General features: G+C 39.0%; 2 protein-coding genes across 5 annotated transcripts; one reads left to right on the top strand and one right to left on the bottom strand.

Annotated features, from left to right (window-relative positions):
* Positions 1 to 1500: 1500 nt before the first annotated feature.
* Positions 1501 to 10179, bottom strand: afg1la (AFG1 like ATPase a). Its single transcript, XM_056393218.1, has 13 exons — positions 10007 to 10179; positions 9398 to 9606; positions 8458 to 8509; positions 8258 to 8359; positions 5542 to 5672; positions 5283 to 5382; positions 4806 to 4864; positions 4606 to 4688; positions 4422 to 4492; positions 4198 to 4298; positions 3422 to 3562; positions 3228 to 3338; positions 1501 to 2145 (listed from the first exon to the last, which is right to left on the bottom strand). Exons 1-13 carry the CDS (start codon positions 10131 to 10133, stop codon positions 2008 to 2010), a joined length of 1425 nt encoding a protein of 474 aa, XP_056249193.1. The 5' UTR covers positions 10134 to 10179; the 3' UTR covers positions 1501 to 2007.
* Positions 9666 to 17355, top strand: LOC130179983 (sex comb on midleg-like protein 4). Of its 4 annotated transcripts, none has more exons than XM_056393222.1 (8): positions 9666 to 9822; positions 12727 to 12963; positions 13403 to 13532; positions 13702 to 13902; positions 14095 to 14256; positions 14341 to 14565; positions 14675 to 14823; positions 14984 to 17355. In XM_056393222.1, exons 2-8 carry the CDS (start codon positions 12733 to 12735, stop codon positions 15107 to 15109), a joined length of 1224 nt encoding a protein of 407 aa, XP_056249197.1. In that variant the 5' UTR covers positions 9666 to 9822; positions 12727 to 12732; the 3' UTR covers positions 15110 to 17355. The 4 variants fall into 4 exon arrangements, with proteins under 4 accessions (XP_056249197.1, XP_056249194.1, XP_056249195.1 ...); XM_056393219.1 differs by lacking the exon at positions 9666 to 9822 and adding an exon at positions 11362 to 11761; XM_056393220.1 differs by lacking the exon at positions 9666 to 9822 and adding an exon at positions 12074 to 12293.
* The last annotated feature ends 2248 nt before the right edge of the window (positions 17356 to 19603 follow it).

Raw genomic sequence — 19603 nt, 5'->3', positions numbered from 1 at the left:
TGAAGTAACAGTTCCAGTACTTACCTGTATTGTTGAGGATTCTGTGCAACACTGCCCTGAAGCCTGGACCAACACCAGGGTGTTAGAAATACTGAGGCCATTCAATTTTGATGAGACAACCATCTGTAAAACTTTAAAATTACATTTTCTATCCGCACGTTGCTCAGAAAAATATTCTAGAGGATAAATACTGAATCCTTTCTGTAATTATTCATTTGTTGGCCCGAAAAGTCATCAAATGACAAAATCAACATACCCTAATATTCCTTTAAAAAGGGCATGACCTCAGTAATAATTCAATATAATAATGTAAAATAATATAGCAGCCTATGAAATAGTCAGTAATTAATACAAAACAAAAATGTCAATTGTTTTAACACGAATGGTAGCTGCCATATTTTAAACACTTACCTGATGTGAAAGTTGAATTACTCATATTAAAATTCATTTGAAAAAGTGAGTAATTGGCAAAGAAATAGTATGTTATGTATATTGATTGATTGATTTCCAAATGGAATCATATGAGGATATGATCATATATCGTCTTAACTGTTTAAGTGTGAATACAGACACATATATACCAACATAGGCACTAACACATTATATACATATACTGTACTGAAAGTGTATGTGTACACACAGATAAATGTGTACATGTCAACACGAGGAATAAATATCCTTATTAATATCATAATATTGATTTTAATCATAGTGAGATAACAAGCTACTATATAACTGCTACTAATACTACAACTAGTGGGCAAGAAGTAGTAGAGTTTTCCAAAAACAGAAGTAATAGTAGTACTGCTACTATTCAACCAAAAATCTACGAGTCTGAGGAAAACTTACTTGACCAAACTCACTACTTTACATCGCTGGTGGTTGTTGCTCTTGTCGTGTCAGCTTTAGCATCGGATCAAGAGGAATGTAACTTAACTTCACTCTACAAAGTGGATTGGTTTCAGGGTTTAAAGTTCCTGGATTTTAGGATTCAAACAAGACTTAATTTTTGCAAAATAACTTCAAACTGCACTAAATAAAATCGCACCAACTGTCTGCACAGATGACACTAGTGTTTGTACTGGAGATGAACTGAGATGAAGTTTGTTTTGTTTTTTTCTCGCTTTCACTTCCCACACAGTCTCATCTTTGTATTTGTAGAGCGAATGCTGATTGTTTTAAATAAAAAAATATATCTATATATATATATATATACACACACACATGTAAACAGGCGACCAGTTAAACATCAACCACCTCCCACACCAAAACACTTATTGGTTTCATTTATGAAGACAACTGCATAAAAATATATAAGCAATATGTGAACTAAAACACTTCCTGTGCTACATGCTTGATGTTTCCTTTTCATCCTGCAAATGAAAAAAAAAAAAACAGTGAATGGAGCCAAATGTTATTTTTCAGTACATCTGTGAAATTTCATAATTTCACAAGCAGCATCCACATAAATCATCAGAAATAAACACTCGGCTTCAAATACCCAGGCCAATCTCCTGCCACTGTATTTAGACTTGTGTTAGAATCATATATAACTCATTGAGATGCATTACATTTTCAAAAATATTACGTATCTCAAAAGAGATACATTAAAATGTCAATTAAATCTTCACAATAACTTGTTGCAAATCCATTTCCCAAAGTCATTCAGCTTTTTCCCACAGATTTATAAAAGTAAATACAGTTGGACCACTATATGATACTGAGTTAAAAGCAATATGACACCCTAAAGTTCATCTTAAAAATTATCTGTAAAGTGCAACATCGCAATAAAGTCATAAAAGGCCTTAAGATATCAATAAATATTCTCTGTACAACATTTGCACACACACACACACACACACACACACACGCTGTTGAGCAGTCCCGTTGCGTTTGTGCTGGATAAGATGAGTAGGAGTAATGTTCCGTCTGGACTGTGTTTGGCAGAGGAGGAGAACAATGTATGAAGTATGGACGTTGTGTAACACGGTCGACTTTTCCCAAATGTTAAACCTGTGATTTGGCGCTTCTGTCCCCTTCCAACCAATATTCTTCCGTCTGCATCTCTGTGAGTCGAGACACTGTCCTCTGGAAGGCAAATCTTTCCTCCTCCCCGCTGAATATGGACAGACTGCTGGCTTCTTCCTGTTAGACCACAGGGGGTTAAAATCTAAAATCAAACAGTTTAGTGAAACTCGGGATGCTAAGTTCTTTTGTTGAAGTGCAGTGCTTTAAATTAGTTTAAAAGGAAAAAAGACCATTCAATTAAAGAGTCATTCTACACCATCAATCTCTTCAATCTTTATCTTCTAAATCTTTAGTCTTTACTAAAGGGACCTCAGAGAATCTTAAATCTTTAGTCTTATCATGTTTAGACAAACCTTCCTTTTGATGCTCAGCTGTGTTTTTGTCTTGATGCTTTCATGTTTTTTTCTGATGTTTAGTCAATTTCATTTTTCAAAATCATTTTTGAGGCATTAGATAATGCCAGTTGAGAGACGACAGGAAACGAGGGAGAGAGAGGGAGATGCAACAGAGGTCCCAGGGGTGGAACATGAACTGGGGTCGTTTGAGTTCACGGTCTGCATGTCAATCCTTAAACCAGTGGGGCGCCCCTCAACATTTAATCCCAAATGTATTCTTTTACAATTGAAACAAAAAAAATCACTGTAAACTTGGGAAACTTATTTCAACGTTTCAAATCAGTTCTGAGATTATATAAACTGATGATGTGAACGTCAAAAACTGATTTTTTAAATTGAAAGCAGGAAAGAAATTTGCCATTGGAGTGAGATGATTTCACACAGCAGTTTCCATAGATACATAATTTACTTCTAAAAATAGAGCAGTGTTATCATGACTAAGGCAAGTTAAATTTTTTATTCCCATTTGTCTGTTAATTAGTTATTTAGCAGGATATCGTAAGAAGAACTACTGCACTCACTCTAAATAATCTGACCCATGTTTATCACTGTGTGATCTAAATCCAGGTGCAGTAGGACTCAACATTCTTGGCAGAGGTTTATCACCTTACTTGATATAAAAGAAATTAAGTAATACACTGATATAGTGGTTAATATGATTTTTACAGTGCACACACACAGAGTAGGCCGACTTACTGACGGCCAACAGCTTCAATCAGTTTAATTATCTACATTTACAATCGAATGTACACACCCAACTGAAAAACTGGTTTTGCTGTTCAAAAAGAGTCGCAGAGCTCCTACCCTTTTCAGGCCCAGATCGTCCATCAGAATGTGGCTCTCGTCGTGACCGTGATCCCCGTCGTGTACGAACATGTCCTCCAGAGGGTGGTCGGCGAGAATCACCACCCGCACCTGGGATAAGAGATGATTTACTGTTAAACTCTCATACAAAAGTCTGAAGTTTTTACATGTGGAAGCAAATAAGTGTAGTGTACCTTATGGTCGTAGAGGGCATCCACGAGCGTTATGAGACGCCTGGCTTGAGTTTTCTTGTTCAGCGTGAGCAGAGGAATGTGCCGAATAAATACGGTGTCAAACAGCCTGGAGATCTCCAGGTAGTCACTGGCCCCTAAAGGCTGAAACATTTCAATTCAAACGCTAGACGTCACAAATTTAATGGTTGGTATCTATTCAAATCACTTCTGTTTAAGTTGCTGTAAACTTTACACTTCCATGAGTTTTGGGATTTCTGTGGATTGCTTCAGCCTGTACAGAGTCATTAGTCAGTCCATCACTCAAACACTTCACACAACCAGGAACTGCTCAAACCTGTTGAACTTTAAATTCTGGTTGAGTTCCAAGCATTTCAAAAGACACCAAATAGGCTGAGGCTGAACTGCAGGGAAAGCTTTATAAAATGATGCAACATGAGTCCAGATTGATTTGTTATGAAGGTGAAGCTGTAAAAAAATATGTTTTTGATATTCGATGAAATATTATCATGATCTAGCTTCAAAAGCACAGAACATGGAGAGATCCAGTCACAATGAAAACCTAATGACTCACATGAAAGTTTTCTTTCATGTGAGTTTCAAGTTTTCGACTGCTCCTGCTTAGTCATCATGAACTCTGCTTTGGAAAATGTTTTTTGACTGATTTAATCTCTTTCTGATTCAACACAACAATAACATGCAGACAACTGAGCGCCACTGCCCATCCACAGAAACACAAACAAAAACCCACTTTCTATGATACATGCAAAAAGACTTACTCTATCACACAGCTCCTCAAACGTACAGTCTACGATGGTCCCGCAAGCTTTGTTCAGAAGGACTTTTCTGTTGTGAACGTTCATAACTCTTGGTCGTGTTACTGTAGAGGAAACATAAAATGCTAAGTACACTATATAATATATGTGGTATCGCAGATAAAATAATATCCAAATTACACATCAGTTGTCGAATTAAGTCAAGTACCATCTGAAAGTGCACTTACTGTCATTCTGCTTGAAAGCCAGCTCATCAAACATCTTGTCTAGTGTTGCCTCTACATCAGGCTCACTGGAGCTACAGTGAATGTAACAGGGAAACATTAAATACAAAAAAACAAAAAACAGTGCATTTACACGACAGATCAAACACTGGCTTTTACTGACTGCTTTACAAGAAGAATTTCATACAGGAAGTAGAGTTTTCCAGCAGAAGGTCTGTTCCTTTTGCGGTAATCTATCCCAGAGTCCAGACGAAGAGTTTGGCAATATTTCTGCATGTGAGAGACAAATGATTTACAGCAGGCGCCTTTAAAAATATCTTTAAAAAGCTTGTCACAAATATCAACTGGAATCCTTGATTCTCAGTGAAACTGACTCTACGTTCATACCTGCAACACAGCAATAAAAGGCACAAAGTTGACTCTCTGCAGCCCGTTTTTATATAAGTCTGAAGGAAGACGACAAATAAGATTATTTACATTTGCTTTAAATGGTTTGTGAAATCTCTAAAAAGTGTTACAATATTTACTTTGATGAAAATGATACACAGATACTTCAGAATTTCTTCTCTTGACATACAATGTAGAATCTTATTGAATATATATTTTAATATCATAGATACTTAACTGACATGAATCATACTGTGTTGGCCTTTCAAGAACGTTACAAGGAACATGGATGCAGCTTGAAAATGATTGATTACTTACTGACTTAAAACACTGAGTTCTTCGTTTTTACCATAAAAGCAATGCCTTTTTAAAAAAATGACTTTGATGCCATGAGTATTTCATGTAGAACAAAGGCATCCTAGTTTGAAGTATGTTATTGTATCCAGACATACACGTATTACGACACTAGCTTCTTACCTTCAGGAGGACGATTAGACGTGGCCACAACGACGACTCCGTTCAGAAACAGATTCTCAAACAGCTGCTTGAGAATCATGGCATCAGCGATATCAGTGACCTGAAATGTATTTTAGAGATGAACTAACTTTGGGCACAGAACTGCTGAGGTTCAGTGTTGTGTAGACACCAAAACTGCACAGAGACTGCCAGACTCCTATAAAAGTATCTGTTAGAAAAATAGGCACTGTGGTGTGTAGAAACTCTGAAAGATCAATACCTGAAACTCATCAAAGCATAGAAGACAAGCCTCTTCACTGATCTCCTCGGCAACTGGAGCAATGGGGTCATAGGATTTGGCCATTTTCCCTGCTTTCCGCTTTGGCATACTCTGTTTCAGCCGATGGATCCCTGAAAAAACAAAGAAGTGTGTGCTTTTGTAGTTTGTAAGAACAAATGAATACACACAAATACATGGTTACAAGTTAGAGTGAATAAGTAAAAGTGGTGAAATCAGTTCACATATTTTCAATGTAATAAATATTTGCTACATATTTCTGATTACTGTTATCTTTAACTTTATCAAAGAACTTATCGAAGGACTTGAGACTTAGGAGAGACAGAAGTTTTGGAGTTTCAGTACATGCGTTTGAAATGCTTTGTCAGCAATTTGCATATATAACACAACACATATGCATTGCCTTAAATGCAACAAAACTGAAATGTGGTGACTAGACAGGAAATATAAGCTCGGTTCAGCAACCACAGCATTGCAATGTTCTAAATACTTTGAATGTAGCGTGTAGTGAAGCGCTTATTTAACAGCTGTATCAAACAAGACCCTTGTATTGGACATAAATATGCAACTAATTACTCCACTACTGTAATGGTTTCTGATCATTTGGAACTCTTGGCTTCGAGAACCAAAATATTAAGAAGGAAGTGCAGCGTCTCAGATGCAAACTGTCCGGCACAGAGCTGCTGATTCATTGAGTTGCCTGTAACCACTGACAGGTGATAATGAGTCGGCTTAATGAGTAGGACAAGAGACGGTGTCGCCCCCTGCTGGTGGCAATTCTGCCATATAGACAAACAGTCCCATATGCGGACAAGGACAATGATGCTTTTCAGGCAAAAAAAAAACAAAATAAAAGATAAAAAACACTTGGGGTTAGGTCAAAATTTTTACATCTCATGTGAGTGGGGATTGGACACAGTCATTATGACCACACCAACTAGGATATAAAACAGATGTTCACATCGGTTTACTGACAATGTAGATGGTAACCACAAAATCCAGAAAGCAGGAACTGAACTTAAGCCTGAACTCTGAGTTGATGAACCCTGAGATACGAGTTTTCACTGCGGGAGCAGCTGTTCAGCGTTAGCAACTCTGAGCATGTTCACTCTGAGTCAAGTGTGGGGGTGGTGAATGAAAAAAGGCCATCATGAATGGAGCTCAGATACTATGATTCACCATGGTAACGTACCAATAAAGAGCAGGACCTCCATTTTAATTCAGAGGAGGTAGAAATATTAATGTGTGATAATGCATATTCATGTCACACACAGCAGCACTGAAAGAGCCTGAGCTATAGAAAAGAGTCAATAAGGTCAAACTATTTACATTTCATTCAGTATAATCTGCTCATTCATTAGCAGACCTGCTGGTCTGGACGATAAAGCTTGAAGTTTTTTTACATTCAAATTTTTCTAATTTATTCAGCTTTAATCAAAAGGATAAGACACAAGTTTACTTCTAAACCTATGATTGTAACCTGTAGTCTGAGCCAGTAACAGACTAAAGATTCTGGTGATTTGCAGTTGAAAAAGCATCCAGGTTAAAACTGAGTGCTTGTGTGTCATAAGCTGCATATTTGATATATTATGCTATTTTCTGACATGTAGTAAATTTAAACGTAGTAACTGAACTGCCGTTAAACAAGTTAAGACTATATGCAGCCTATAATCAAAAACTCGCCATTTAACCCAGCCTTGTTTTCAGCCGCTCGACAATCATCCTCACTCGGAAATATTCACACAATCTCCAATATGAGATGACAACTATGATAGGGATGTTCCGTCAGTGCGATCAATCACAATTTAAGTTGTTCAACATAGACTTTTTTTAATTTACAGTGATTGATCTACAGTAAATGTGTCGGTGCAGGGGAACACACTGATAAGAGTCAGTGTTATAAAGGTCGACAGTGTATAGATTTTTTTTCTTAACTGTTGTCATGTGGAATATATGAACGCAAGGACAGAGGTCATTGTCTCTATCGTCTTTTTTCTGATTGATCATAAGAGGCAACATTAGTAAAGAGGGTATTAAACTAATGTCTAACCGGTATTTTAATCTTCTCTCAATGAAAACCTTTGCTCCGACGTGACCTTTGATATCAAGCGTATGAATAAGGAAATGAAGCAGTGTGTCAGAAGCTTCTTCAGGCTCAGCAGGAGGGGGGGGGGGGGGGGGGGAGGAGAGAGAGAGAGAGAGAGAGAGAGAGAGAGAGAGAGAGAGAGAGAGAGAGAGAGAGAGAGAGAGAGAGAGAGAGAGAGAGAGAGACTCAGGGTTGAACACCAGCCAGTGAGCAGGCCACCTTCACAGACTTAAAGTTACCACAGTAACTGCCTCAGAGTTAAAGTGATTTCTGTTTCTGGAGATGAAAACTCAGTTACACTCAACTCTGGATTAACACGCTCAGGGTTTTCACTAAGCCCACTTTCTGGAATACACACCACACTCATTTGTGCCAAATATAAGCATATGGATCTTCCCACGGCACCAAACAGCTTTTGCATCTTGGAGCACAAATTCCACCTTTTGTAAAAATAACTTGTTTATTCATTCGATTATTCAGTTTATCTGCCCTCTAGTGGCTGTTAGAGACGAAGAAAACTGACAACGATGAACACAGTTCACTGTTTTTCTGGAACAGCTTAATTGTGAAAACTGTGACACTGTGCTGCCTCAGCATATGAAGTGTACTCACTTTTATGCACGTCCAACATAAAGCCGTGGAAATGAACCCTCTTCTTCTTTTCAGTCTCCACATGTGAATAAAACATGTCCATGACCATAGTTTTTCCTGTGCCTGAAAAAAGAATGATCACGTAAGTTAGTCAAATCAAAACTAATATACAGAAGTTAGAAGAAGGAACAGATTTAGATTTTCAACTCTGTATTCCTTACCAACGTCACCGAAGATGTAGTAGCCTTTAGGAGGTTTGGGTTTTGTGAAAAACTGAAAGATATAAAGAGAGAACAAAAAAAAATGAAAGCAGATTTTAAAATGATCTCAAAACAAATGGTAAAACTCTAAAGCATAAAAAGCAATGCTTCAATAACTTAGATCAGAGTAATCCAACATCAAAGGGAATCCAAAATTGACCTGGCTCCATCACCATGGCAAACAAGACCTATTTTCCAAATTCAACAGCAGTAAAATGTGAGGGTGAGTAAGTTATTTAAACAAAACCTGGTGGGTTACACTAAATATCAGAAAATTCTGGATGCAGATGTTCTGCAGTCAGTCAAGCAAATGAAACAGAAAAGTGGCCGGCCTCTACGACGACACAATGATCCACATCAGACCTCAAATTCCACCATGAACTACTTCAGTGAACACAAACCAAATCTTGAACATCTGTGCAAATCTGTGGGTAGATCTAAAACATGCTGAGTGTGCAAGACAGCCTAAAAATATCTGCAAGCTGTGACATCTGTCAAAGGGGGGTTAATAAGCACTGACTTAGTGGGGAGCCACAACTTTTGTAAATGCCTTTTTTTTAAGTTAATAGTGCAATTTTTATAATGTCTGTTTGCTGTAAGGGTTGTATTTACTACTTTTCACTTCAAAAATCAACATTATTACACATTATTCATATGTGAGTTGTCATTACCTTTGCATACAACTGCATGAGTCATCCAGTTCAATCATTTTTCCAGCCAAAGTATACATCTTTTTAGTTTGTCAGTCATCTGTGAAGCACTTTGAACTGCACTAACCTGTATGAAAAGTGCTATACAAATAAAGTTTGAATGATTGATTGATTGATGTGATTTTATTTTATTTTTTTCCATTTAAATACAGGTTTATGAATGAAAGCATCCTAGGAGCCTTCCTGTCTACCTTGGAGAAGATGGATGTCGGTGTGTTGCTGTATCCTCTCAGTGTTTTGTGAAGCTCTTCCAGTTTCTGTAGCACCGCTTTCTGATGCTCATCCTCCCGCAGTGTTCCGTCTCGGATCAGCCCGCTGTAGTGATCCAGAGGGCCGCTGAACCCGGCGGCGCTGACACCACCACCCTCCTCCACCGCCTGCTGGGCTTTCACGGAGTATCCTTAGAAAATTATAACAACACACACAGTACGGGGTGCTTGAGCTCGTCTGTTTACACCTCAAATGTTCGCAAAAAAAGACGCTTATTGATGCGGAAAGTTACGATAATGTCGCACCTGTGGAAAAGAGCAAAGGTTAGCAAGTGACTAGTTAGCTAGTCTGACAGCTGACAGGGCAGGACCCCGTCAGCCCAGTGAAACCCAGTGAAAATAACAAGGTGAGTTTATAAAAACAGGTCAAATAATTGTGAATAAAACCCAGGTTCATTGTGAGAGAGCGTGAAGTAGCTACTAGAGTTAAATTAAAAGCAGAGCTAGGTCGACTTTAAGACTGTTTACAGCACAGGACAAACACTTTTAACACTTCAGCCGTCACAGCGACTCACCAAAAACTCGCCTCACCTCGTCTGCAGAGCTCCGTTAAAGATTTTAGCAGTTTTCTGGAAGAATACTGTTCAGTATATAGACACTTAAAGCCCAGTAAAGCTGAGGGTGACATCTTTAAAGACAGCGGTATGTGCACCGCCATCTTGGTTTCAAATTGCGTCAACTTAACTTTATTAGCAAAGACATAAAACGGAAACACGACAACCAGCAGGGGGCGACATTTCTCTGAATTCTGTATCTTGGATTATATAATTTCTCTTTTTGTTAGACAACATATTTATTAACAAGAAATATTATAATGATATCACAATACATATAGTGTTATGATAGTATTATAATGAACAGTTTTGTAATAATAACAATGGTTGAAATTGTGATGATAAATGCAAAGCAAGGTTACAACAAAGTCAACAACAAAGCATTTCAAAGAGCTCTACACAGGACATAAAAGACCCCAAGACAAGAATGAAATATAAAATAAGATACAATTTAATTATAATAATTGTTTCCATCTATATAATCCAGCTATTATTTTCTTGATTAATTGCATAGGATGTCAGAAAACCAAGGTGGCATCTCTAAATAGATTGTTTGTCTAATCAACAGTAAAAAAAAAAAAAAAAAAAAAAAAAAAAACAATATTAATTTTACAATGACATAAAACAGATAAAAGCAGCACATTATCACATTTGAGAATCAGGAACGAGAAGGTGTTGAAAAATGACTTAGAGGTTTCTGATTGATGTTCTGTGTCAGCTCTAATATTATCTGCACCTTAATATCTGATAGCAGCAGTGTGAATAATGAATCTAGGGCTGCAGCTAATGACTGTTCTCATTATCGATTAAGATCACAATTATTTTCTAGATTGATCGTTTAGTCTATACAAAGCAGGTGCAGTGTGAGTATTGTGCACAATTATGATTAATTGGGACGGATGATTATTTTCATTATCATTGTCATTGTATCATCATTTTGTTGATTAATATAGTGAATAATGCCTGTTATAATTTGCCACAGCTCAAGGTTCAGATGCTTTGTTTTGTTTAGACAAAATAATAGTCAAAAATAGTCAGACCAACAGACAAAAAGCTAAATATATTAAGTTTACTATCATATATGACAAAAGAAAAGCAACAACTCCTCACATTTGAGACCACACTGGGACCAGCAAACGTTTGGCACTTTTTCTTAACAATGACTAAAATGATCTTCTTATCATCAAAACATGAGAATTAAAACTACACAATTGTGAGAATAAACCATTTATAGCACACAATAACACTTTTACACCACTATAAACACTATAGAAAATGAGAAAAATAAATAATAATAATAATAATAATAATAACAATAAATAAAAGTATTACATTCATATTTTCAAACTGTTCAATTAATATTCTCATTTTGATTAACAGCAGAAACTGTCCTCAGTCTAATTATACCTCCACAGCACTGAGCTGCAGACAAAACATGGCAGACAACGGTCAGGGTGTTCCAGGGCTTACGGGCTTGTTGCCATGACAACAGAGCAGCCCTTCTCCCCCTCTCTCTCTTTAATGCACACACACACACGGTCACTCGCTCTCTGTCTGTCTCTCTCTGTTGTACACACACACACACACACACACACACACACACACACATACAGTATTACAGTGGAATCCGCCTTGCTTTGAGCTCCGTGCTCTGCTATTGGAAGCAGGAAAAATATAGGAAACACAGCACGGAGCGTAGGGATACTCCACATCTCCACATCTGTTTTGGATGGTGAGTGCTTGCTGACGGGTTATTGTTTGTTTACATACTGTATCCTTTGACAAATCTGCTTAAAGCAAGATCATTTTGAATGCTATAAATTGTAGTTTTCTTCATTCTGTTTGGCTCTGATGCTGCTGCTGCTGCTGCTGCATGGAAGATGTGTCACATGTTTCTTTTCTTGTAGCTGTTACTTCTCTTTTTTTTTCTTTTTTTTTAAAGATTAGGGTGGAAGCTGTCATCGTAATGGTAATTCATAGCTGGGTAGCCATGGTGAAGTCAATTTCCCCCTCCCTCTGCCACTGCTGAATGCATTAGTCTAATGAGATGTCTGCAGCCTGTGTGCCGAGCAGCAGCAGCAGCAGCAGCAGCAGCAGCAGCAGCAGTGTTTTAACCAAAAGGGGACGAGGAAAAAGGCACATACAGCAAGAGCAAGATGCTTTCCCCTGCATTGTGAGGGATTTAGCTTTATAGTCACCTTTAGGCTCCTGAGATTTAAGACTAAAGGGCTTGGCTCTTGGGCTTTCACAATAGAAGATAGCAGGTAATAGACACCCCCTCCCTCTCTCTCTCTCTCTCTCTCCCCCCCCCCCCCCCCCCCCTCTCTCTCTCTCTCTCTCTCTCTCTCTCTCTCTGGTTTATTGGTGTGCTATCAGTACAGGATGGAGGTGCTGTTTCCTCCACAGCTCTTGCATGGCTGCCTTTTGTGTTGTTCGATTATTATAGTGCTCTGCTAAAAATCTGCTCCTCTCACCGCATTGCTCATCTGAGTCTTCTGCAGTGTGTTAGTGTTTGGATGTTGCCGTTGCACACCTCTGCCAAGCCATTCTGCTTCCTCTTGTGTCTGCTCTAAATTGATGCTAATGCTGCTCTCTGATATGTAGCTGCTGAGTCGGAGGATTAATGTGTAAGTAAAGTGCATGTTTTTTATGCATTTCCATTGCCTGAGCTCAATGGTTGTTTTCCTTTGTCTCCAGCTCCAAATGAGTGTACCTGCAGCAACGGCACAGAAATCAGACGGCAACAACAGTGAAATGCAATCAGCTGCAGTGGCTCCCTCCTTCATCCCCAGCCAGACGGGGAAGATACCGGGCAGGAAGAGAGGGAGACCCCCGCTCCGCAATGTCGCCAAGATGGATTTTCCTAATCGTTACCCTGAATCGCTCCCACCACTCAAAGTGCCAAAGAAGAGGGGGAGAAAGCCGGGCTTCAAGGTCAGCCAGATCGGTGGTGTTGGTGGTGGTGGTGGGGGGGACGGGGGATGAGATGTGGTGTGTGGATGCAGTGTGTTTAAAAATGCATGTGTACACAGACAGACACAGACACACAGGCTCCATGCCCTTCAGATTTTGTGGGACCCGAGTGCAACAGAGAGAGATACTCAACATCTGCAAGGCTTTGTTCTGCTGTAGTCAAATATCAGGGAAACATTTTTGTGTCATTATTAGGGAAAGTCATTATTATAAATATCTGCTTTTTCTATTCACAAATACACAAAACTCATCATCTGTAGGATTAAAAACTACAGCTTTATACAGATTTCGTATCCAGATGATTCTACCATCCCCCTCCCTACATCATTTAGTATGCATAAATAAATGATCCTCCCCAAAATAAACACAGGAATGCAAAAAACATTTTGTTTTTCCGCAGCTCAAACCCAGGATGGTGATGACGCCGTTGGCTATTTCTCCACCCAGCAGCACCCCTGAACCCGATATGAGCTCCATTCCTCAGGATGCCGCCACCATCCCCCACTCTGCCACGCCCCAGGTGCTCACAGGTACGACACAAAACACTCTGAACCACATGTAAGAAGCATTAAAGGCCTTTATTTGGCTTTAAACCCCAGTCTGGGTTTGTTTAAAGACACCGAAAGTATAATTTCCTCCCTCATTCTACTGTTTCTCCTTTTCTTTTCCTATTTCGTTTTTGTTTTTTTTCTGTACTAGTCTGTATCTACATCAACAAGCAGGCCAACACGGGCCCCAACCTGGACAGGAAGAAGATCCAGCAGCTCCCTGATCACTTTGGACCCGACAGACCCTCCGTGGTGCTGCAGCAGGCCGTCCAAGGCTGCATCGACAGCGCCTTCCAGCAGAAAACGGTGTTCACCCTCCTCACGCAAGGCTACGGGGGAGAAAAAATATCAGGTGTTGTACAAAGACCCCCCTCAGGTGTTGTTTTCTGTTTGTTTAATACCCTTCAATAAAATTCTTACCACTTTACCTGAGGTGGAACTGAGAAACCACTACCATTAGTAAAAGTTTAATGACCTCATTTGTACGAAATTGTTTCCAAACTGTGCTGTTGTTTCAAGTGGCCTCCCTGTTTTGCTCTTTCAGCCACATTTGATGGGAAGCAGCACCTTCTCAGCCTCCCTGTGGTGAATAGCATCGACTATGTGCTTCGTTTTCTGAAGAAACTCTGTCGCAGCTTGCACTGTGAAAACCTCTTCAGCGATCAGCCCATTACCCAGCACAGTGGTGGCTCCTACCAGTCAGATGGTACTTAGAAGAAGCTTAGAAGAAGCTACTGTGTTGATATGACGAAATTCTTCCAGCTAATTTTGACTCTGATCTTGTCTTCAGCTGAAACATCTATGGCCGAGGACTACCACTTAGACCAGTCGGACGGCAAACGCTACTCCGTGGACCCCGGCGACTCTGCTTTCAGCTCCATAAGCTCGTCCTACTCACCAAAGTCCTCCTACGGGTTTCGTTCATCACAGCAGTTCTCCAACGGCTCGGCCTCCATGAGCATGTGCAGGCAGTCGTCCACCAGCCCAAACACATTCCCAGAGAGCAACAGGACAGGTGGGAAGTCAGGGGGGAGGGAGGGGGAGAAAGCAAAACCAAGGTTGTATCCATGTTTATTTCCCGGAAGAACAAAAGTAAAGCTCCTTTCTTTCCTTTGCTCTTGCAGGAGGTTATAATGCATCTCCAGAGTCCCAGGAGTCCAAAGCTCCACCCAATAAGGACCCATCCACCTGGTCTGTGGAAGATGTTGTCTGGTTCATCAGGGACGCAGACCCCCAGGCTCTCGGCCCCCATGCAGACGTCTTTAGAAAACATGTAAGTCCACTGTGTTCCCGACAAGCTGACTCATTACACTGCTGATTTAATTAACTGCTGATTTAATTGGCCAGACTGAATATCCAATTGAAATCACCTCGGCTGGTCACCCATCTCTCACTGATCTGACACCAACTTCTTCTTCTTCTTCTTCTCTCAGGAGATTGACGGAAACGCTTTGTTGCTCCTGAAGAGTGACATGATCATGAAGTACCTCGGACTGAAGCTGGGGCCGGCCTTGAAGCTTTGCTACCACATCGACAAACTAAAGCAGACTAAGTTCTGAAAACCTTCCACGATATATATATATATATCTCCTCCCAAGAATGAATCCGAGAGCACGTTTGAGTAGGGTCACGTCTGGGGACTTCAGGTCTTAGGTCCCCAGACATGAGGTGAGTCTCTTTCTTTTGGGTCCCCTTAAAGAAAGTGAGAGTGAGTGTCACTTCCTTTTCTGCCATAAACATATAAAAGCAAATAAGCTACTACTTTTAATACTACTTGTACGATTAATTTAACTCCTTTTTGCTCAGAATGAGGAAGAAACACTACTGTAACTTCCTGTATGATGCTACAAGTGAAAGCTACACAAAGCGTTAAAGGTTCAGGCAATACTGGACAGATCTGGTCTTTTATGAAGACGTTTGTATCCAACATTTGCATTTAAACAGGAACGTGTGAAGAAAATTGGAGTAGAGTAGTTTGGGTAGAGTAGGGTAAGGAAAGGATCCAACTTAATGCTGATATTAATGCTGACATAATAGGGCTAACATAAATGTTAACTTATCCAGCATCACCTGCATTTTATGTGACATCAACCTGGCTGTACCTTTTTAATATTCAAGTATGTCTTTCACAGACAACACACTATATGAATGATGAAGAAGAAGATTTAGCTATTTGTTTTTTTTGTTGGTGTTTTTTTTCACCTGCAATAACGGATTTTTTCGGCCACTGGGGGGCAGAGGAAACAAATTATGGACACATCACTGTCATATCACCTTTTAAGTCGGTTTGGGAACTAGCAGCTAGTCTCTAACTGTGTCTCCCTGCTGTTTGGTGCTGAGCAGGGAGTGTGCAGTGGGTTTTCATCGCGTTTGTGCTGAGACCAGATGCACACTGCGGCTAAAAACGATGCTAAGAGACACTGAACCAAAACGTTGTGGGCTAGACAGCTAAAGAGTGAACCGAAACTCGCTGTTAAGCTCTGGAAAGCTGAGTGGTGCTGCAGATTCAGGTGAAAATTCTCTGTAGGTGCTTTCACAGTCTCATTATCATTTGATACAGTGTTATTAAAAAATATTGATTCATATATTATTTAAAGTGTTGAGCAGAGAAACTTAATGAAAAGAGGGATGTAAAGCGAAGTGACGCCCCTCACTTCTGGGGACCCTAAAGGAAGTGGGGACCCTACTCTCTGGGATCCACAGACTTGAGGGCCACAGTTGGATCCTCTTGGTACAGATTTTTTTGTTTTTGAAGATTTCCATGATGTCATTTAGTGATAATTACAAAATCGCCCCAGATCTTTCTCTCTCTCATTCTTAAATGACTCCACTTTTGGCACAGATTTTGAACTAAAAACTCTCAGAGTGTGGAACGCATCCACCATACACATTTTAACATAAGTGTAGAAGTGTAAGAAAACATTTTGTCTCACAAACCTTCATATATATATATATATATATATATATTATATATATATATATATATATATATATATATCATCTGACAAGAAATGTATAACAGATAACACTGAAAATGGTGCATTAAATACTACATTGCCTTTTGATTGAGAGATTTAGAAAATCATTTTGATACTATTTTTTCACATTACTGTGTAACAAAAAAGTAATGTTCCCATTGGATTTTTCATTCTTTTTTATTATAATTTTAATATTTAAAAAAAAAAAAACAGTATAACCTAAACAAAACATAACATAGAAAGACAGTAGCTCTCTTGTAAGTATATATAAAGAAAAATGAGAGCATCGTGAACGTGATATATTTATGTTTCAATATGCAAGATTGTTACATGCCAATTATCTCCATAGGCTCTTCATGTATACTCATAAGAACATTTTTTTTATTTTGTATGTTTCTATGTTTTTATCAAGCATCAGTGTTGATACGGAAGTTGTCAAAACACATGAAACGCGTAAATGTTACACTAAGAAAACCCAAACGGCCATGTAAATGGGTATATAATATAGTATTGCTTTTGTATACCTCTTTTGGTGTACAGTATGCATCCTTTTTTAATCAATTAACCTTTGTAAGTGAATGCTGCTGTAAAGATATTACATGTAAGCCATGCCTAGTGAGATCAAGCTAAGGTGTTTTGTTTTATTTTGAAAATCACTATGAATAAGAGTTTTAGAGAAAGCTGAGTGGATCAGAACTCTATGCCGGTGCTAAAGGTTATCTATGTATTTAACTGTTTGCTTTTGTGTTTGTGAGATGTAAAGGAAATCTTATGTGTACACTGTACCGTATGTGAGTATTATTAAATTAAGAAATCAAGTAATCAGAGTTTTGTGTGTGAGACAGACTTTTTATTTCAGTGTTTCATTAACTAATGTGATGGAAAGCTGCGTTTCTTTGGCTCGCCTAACTACGATTATCACTGGATTTTATACTTAAGAAGCCTGAATGGATCCAGATTTGGATTTGGGTCCTCACAACTGAGAATCATTTTGGCTGGGAGCCTCAACTGTGCTCCAAGACATGATTTAACAAAGGTGACCTATATCTGTGGCTCTCAAACTGGTGTCCAGGGACCTCCAGCGGTCCTTGTGGGGCTCCCAGAGGCTTCCCGGAAAAATATGTAGCAGTATTACTTCTTTACAGCAGATTAGCGCACAGAGGGAATATTACAGGCTCTCTGGCCTGTATCATCACCATGACTGAGTCAAGTTATTAACAAGATTAAAATATGGTATAATTATTAGTCATGTTGGGAGCCACAGGGCAAAAATGTGACGCTAGCCCCAGGTTTGCTGTGAAACATAAATTATTATTGGGAACATGTAGCATATAAAAACTTCCACTTAAACAATAATGGTGTTAAAGGAAGAGTTTAACATTTTGGGAAATACATTTATTTACATTCTTGCTGAGAGTTAGTTGTTCAGATGGATACCACTCTCATGTCTTAAATATGAAGCTACATAAAAGCTGGAAACTCTGTTAAAACTAAATAAAATCCACCCAAAGTTCACTAATTTGCACATTATATCTTTTCTTTTTTAATATTTACAAAAACTGAAGTGTGTATTGATCTTCTCATCTAACTCATACAACTAAGTGTATTTCCCAAAATGACACACAATTCCTTTATGGACAGATTTTAACAGAGGGCCACAAGATAATGTGATAAAGCAGGACTTACATCAAGGACATTATCATGGAGATCAGTTGATATTGTATTTTGAAGATGCATATTCCCACATTTCCCAACAAATTTATATTCAGTCACCACAGTCAGTTCTGTAGTTAACATTGACGACACCGAGGTCATGACCTCAGCACGGCCAGATTAACATGTTTGGTGGCCCCACAGCCAAAATTTGCTTTGCTGTCTCCAAAGCAAAGTACAAAGCGCAGAGGACACTATAGATGAAATCATTATAGATGAAATCATTATTTTACACAAAAGACCAACTACTCCTGTTAGTGCGGCCTGATATTACTTGTATGGTGGCACAACGAGACACCAGGAGAAGTAGAAGTTCAATTCCAACTATCGCAGGTTTATTTGTCGTTATTTGTACAGTGAACGGTAGATGGCCGACCATTGCTGCTGGTTTTATCCCAAAAAACGAAAATAGAGTCATGATATAAAGCAACCACTAACATAACTTGAACATAACTAATAATAAACAACAAAATAACTCACATCACACTCGACGAAACTACTGTGACCAGGAGGACCGAGGGTTCAGCTGCCGTCAGACAAAGGAGTTTACACCTGAAGTCAATCCTTCCTATAACCTCTGATTCCTCCAGCTCCTCCTCCTTCCTGCTTCTCCTGAGGCAGCTCCTCCTCTGAACCTGCTCCTCACCACAGCTCCTGCTCTGCAATAACTACACCTGGCTTCAGGTTTTCTGTATGTCAGTGGTAAATTGATTAAACACAAAAATACATGTCAAATTTGATAGAATTAGATTCTGAGCCATTAACACAGGATCTCGTTGGCAGCACTTTAGTGGCACAAATTCCCAAACAAATCTTCAAAAACACAACCAAAACTGTGATCCATTTATCCACTAACACTTGGTGTATATTTTATTGCCTGATTTCAGAATTTGTCAGACAAAATATATTCAAATTGGATTTATTTTATCATCCAAAAATAAACAAACAAATAAAAGACTCAGCATCATCCCACCAGACTTGTATTTCTTGGCAGTAAGGAGTAAGTTTGGAAACTAAATCTTCAGTAAATGAGCATAGAGATTCATTCATGACCTCTGGGACACATACAAAGAAGACTGGGGAATACGACTGAAAGCTCTGGGAACAGCGAAATAATTAGACCTCGCCTTTGTGAAAAAAATCTTTAGACCTTCATGCTGGAAAATAAAAATTCAAAAATAAAAATTCAAATAAATAAATTATATTTTTTCTTCTTGTGTGTGTGGTTAAAATCTCTTGAGGGGTGGGGCCAAGGAGACTTGGATTCATGACTCCTGGCTGTGGCCCTGCACACAGTGAAGTGGCTTTTAGGGGCCCCTGGTTAGTTTCCCGGCCTTGGTTTTAGTCATTAAATCCTATTAT

This window comes from Seriola aureovittata, chromosome 13 (assembly GCF_021018895.1).
Source record: "Seriola aureovittata isolate HTS-2021-v1 ecotype China chromosome 13, ASM2101889v1, whole genome shotgun sequence".
NCBI classification, from domain to species: domain Eukaryota; kingdom Metazoa; phylum Chordata; class Actinopteri; order Carangiformes; family Carangidae; genus Seriola; species Seriola aureovittata.
Note: the sequence above shows the minus strand (reverse complement) of the source record. Positions and strands in the feature narration are given on the sequence as shown.